Genomic DNA, 2,408 nt, shown 5'->3' with positions numbered 1-2,408 from the left:
GTTACCATGGCTATGCAAATAAAGGAAGCACACTCCTTCCCTTCGCCGCGTTAGGTTATAAAAGCTCTGTCAGTCGATTAAAACTGAGCTAGAACAAAAGCTAGCCGAGCCGAATGATAGCTCCCTCCATTTAGGCTCAATTACAAGCTGAATGAAGGTGTCATGAGATGGTCAAGCAGCGGAGACGCAGAAAGGGCAGGCGACGAAGGGAGGAAATAATTGGAGAATTGAGGAAGCAACTAGAGGAAACACTTCAAAGCAGCTTTAAAAATGATAGAGAGCCCCACGGGTGTCGCTGCCGTCGTCATCTACTGCTGTGCCCTCTTTGGGACCACAGGTAACCTGATTGTCCTTTTCGCTTTCATCAGCAATGCCCTCAAGCACAAAGTTCTGCAGCCTCTGGACAGGATCATCGTGAACATGGCGATTGTCAACCTGCTGCTATGTTGTTACAAGGAGATCCCGGGGTTGCTCCTTCTCTTCCACACCAGGGTCTTCGAGGAGCTTGGGTGCCAGATTCTCCTCTACACCTACCACACGTTACGGATGGTCAGCATCTGGTCGGTAGAGAACCTCAGCCTGCTTCACCTGATCAAGATCCAGCGGCCCAACCACCGCTGGTCAAAGTTCATCCACCGGCACCAGGGCTTGTATGTCAACTGGACCCTGGCCGGATGTTGGGTCTTCAGCATCTTCCTTCACATCCCTTACCTCCAGTACAACACCACTGCTGTGAATAAGGACAACACCACCATTGTCTACTTGACAAGCGCCAACTGTTTGGGCAAATCTGCCAGTGTCATAATTAAGTTCATCACTTACACATCGGTCACCATGGACTTCATCTCAATAATCATTGTGACGGTTCTTAACGTCTTCACTGTCAACGTGATCTGCAAGCACCGGAGGCAGGTCAGGAGCATACATGCCGCGCATGCTGCCGTGAGCAGCTGGAACAAGCATTCAGTGCAGGCAACCAAAATTCTGCTCTCGCTCCTCACCATCTACGTGGTTTGCTGGATCTCCAGTGATATCATCTGGATTGCCATCATCTCTGGATTTATACAGGGAGAGATGGAAAACATTTGGCTCAACACCACGTATGGCATCTTTTCATCCGTCTATTACTCAGCTAGTGCCTGCGTCATGATATTCGGCTACAGGAAGGTGAAGGACTACCTGGGACAGGCACGCTGCTGTGCCAAAGGCAGGAAACCTACCCCAGTGCTGACTATTCACTAGGGTCAAACCTGAAAATTGACAACCAGTACTTTCTTTTGTGCACAATCGTCCTTCTTCGCTTCACTTAATGGTTATCAAAATCGCAGTACGTGTTACTGTACTTTGGTGGAGACAGGACAGCTGCGGTGTTTTACATTTTTCCGCAAAGTCATGAGTTCGAACTAGATCTTTGTGGGTAGAGATCAAAAGTTCATCAGTCTTTGGGGGTCTTGTTCAGTAGGACAAGAGGTGAGTTGGGCAGGTCCCAGCCTCTTTCCCATTTTTTATGCTTTTATTCTACGTGTAAATTTACAGGCGGGACATAACTGAAAACCCATTAGTTTTCAATGCAGGTAGGCCCATGATGTCCTTGGCTGCAGATCCTTCCTGCGATGAACTCTATGAATACCAGAAGGTATCCCGTGGCACCTGGTCTCAGCCCTCAGTGTACCACTTTGATTGTGATAACTAGATGTGTCCCCAACATTCCATTAGCTGCAAAGAGAGAACTCAGCTTGTGCTTTACATGGCATCTCTGGGGCACGGGTCAATATCCTTTTATGGTATGGTAGATCACATAAAGCATGGCTTCCTATTTGTTTGTGCCAAGGCCAATGCAAAAAGAGATGCCCAGGATCCAGTGTGCTTGTATGTACTGCACCAAAATATAAACAGTCATCATTGCTAATAAATCATGGGTAATGAGGTCAGCAATGTGGGGTGCTTTTGTACTGCTTTGAGGAATGAGTTTCCAAGTCTCACTTTTAATAAACACTGAGCTCAACCCTAAACTCACAAATTGTCCTGTGCTTTCTCTGATCAGTCCGAAGAAGGATATGCTTTCAGGCATAGGTTTGGTACAAACTAGCTATTATTGAACTATGAAGAGCAGGCTTGCTTTCTCTTTCAGATACACACTGTTAAAATTAATTTACTGCCAATTGCTATACATATGTATTCAGCCGTATTATAAGCACATATCATATTTCATTCAAACACGGGGAGCATGGTGAGCTAATGCGAAAAATGTAAATATTTCATCCGAAGAACAAAAAAACTGCTTTATGCATGTAATGTACAGAAAGCTCACGAGAAAATTGATAGCTAAACGTAGAAGGAGCACTTTAAGCTTCAAAGATATCTCACTCACAAGGTCAAATCCCAGTGCTGCTCTCAGGCCTTTTGTT

The 2,408-nt window shown here is 45.8% G+C and overlaps 1 protein-coding gene across 1 annotated transcript; it reads left to right on the top strand.

The window, feature by feature from the left end:
- Window positions 1–270: 270 nt before the first annotated feature.
- Window positions 271–1,242, top strand: LOC138256906 (olfactory receptor class A-like protein 1). The gene has a single exon (XM_069205876.1). It carries the CDS (start codon window positions 271–273, stop codon window positions 1,240–1,242), a length of 972 nt encoding a protein of 323 aa, XP_069061977.1.
- The last annotated feature ends 1,166 nt before the right edge of the window (window positions 1,243–2,408 follow it).

Source organism: Pleurodeles waltl, chromosome 1_2 (genome assembly GCF_031143425.1).
Source record: "Pleurodeles waltl isolate 20211129_DDA chromosome 1_2, aPleWal1.hap1.20221129, whole genome shotgun sequence".
In the NCBI taxonomy this organism is placed as follows: Eukaryota; Metazoa; Chordata; class Amphibia; order Caudata; family Salamandridae; genus Pleurodeles; species Pleurodeles waltl.
This window is presented reverse-complemented; position numbering and strand designations above follow the sequence as displayed.

What these genes read in the sequence shown, in the direction of transcription:
- LOC138256906 (XM_069205876.1), top strand. Translation starts at nt 271, where the DNA reads ATGATAGAGAGCCCCACGGGTGTCGCTGCCGTCGTCATCTACTGCTGT.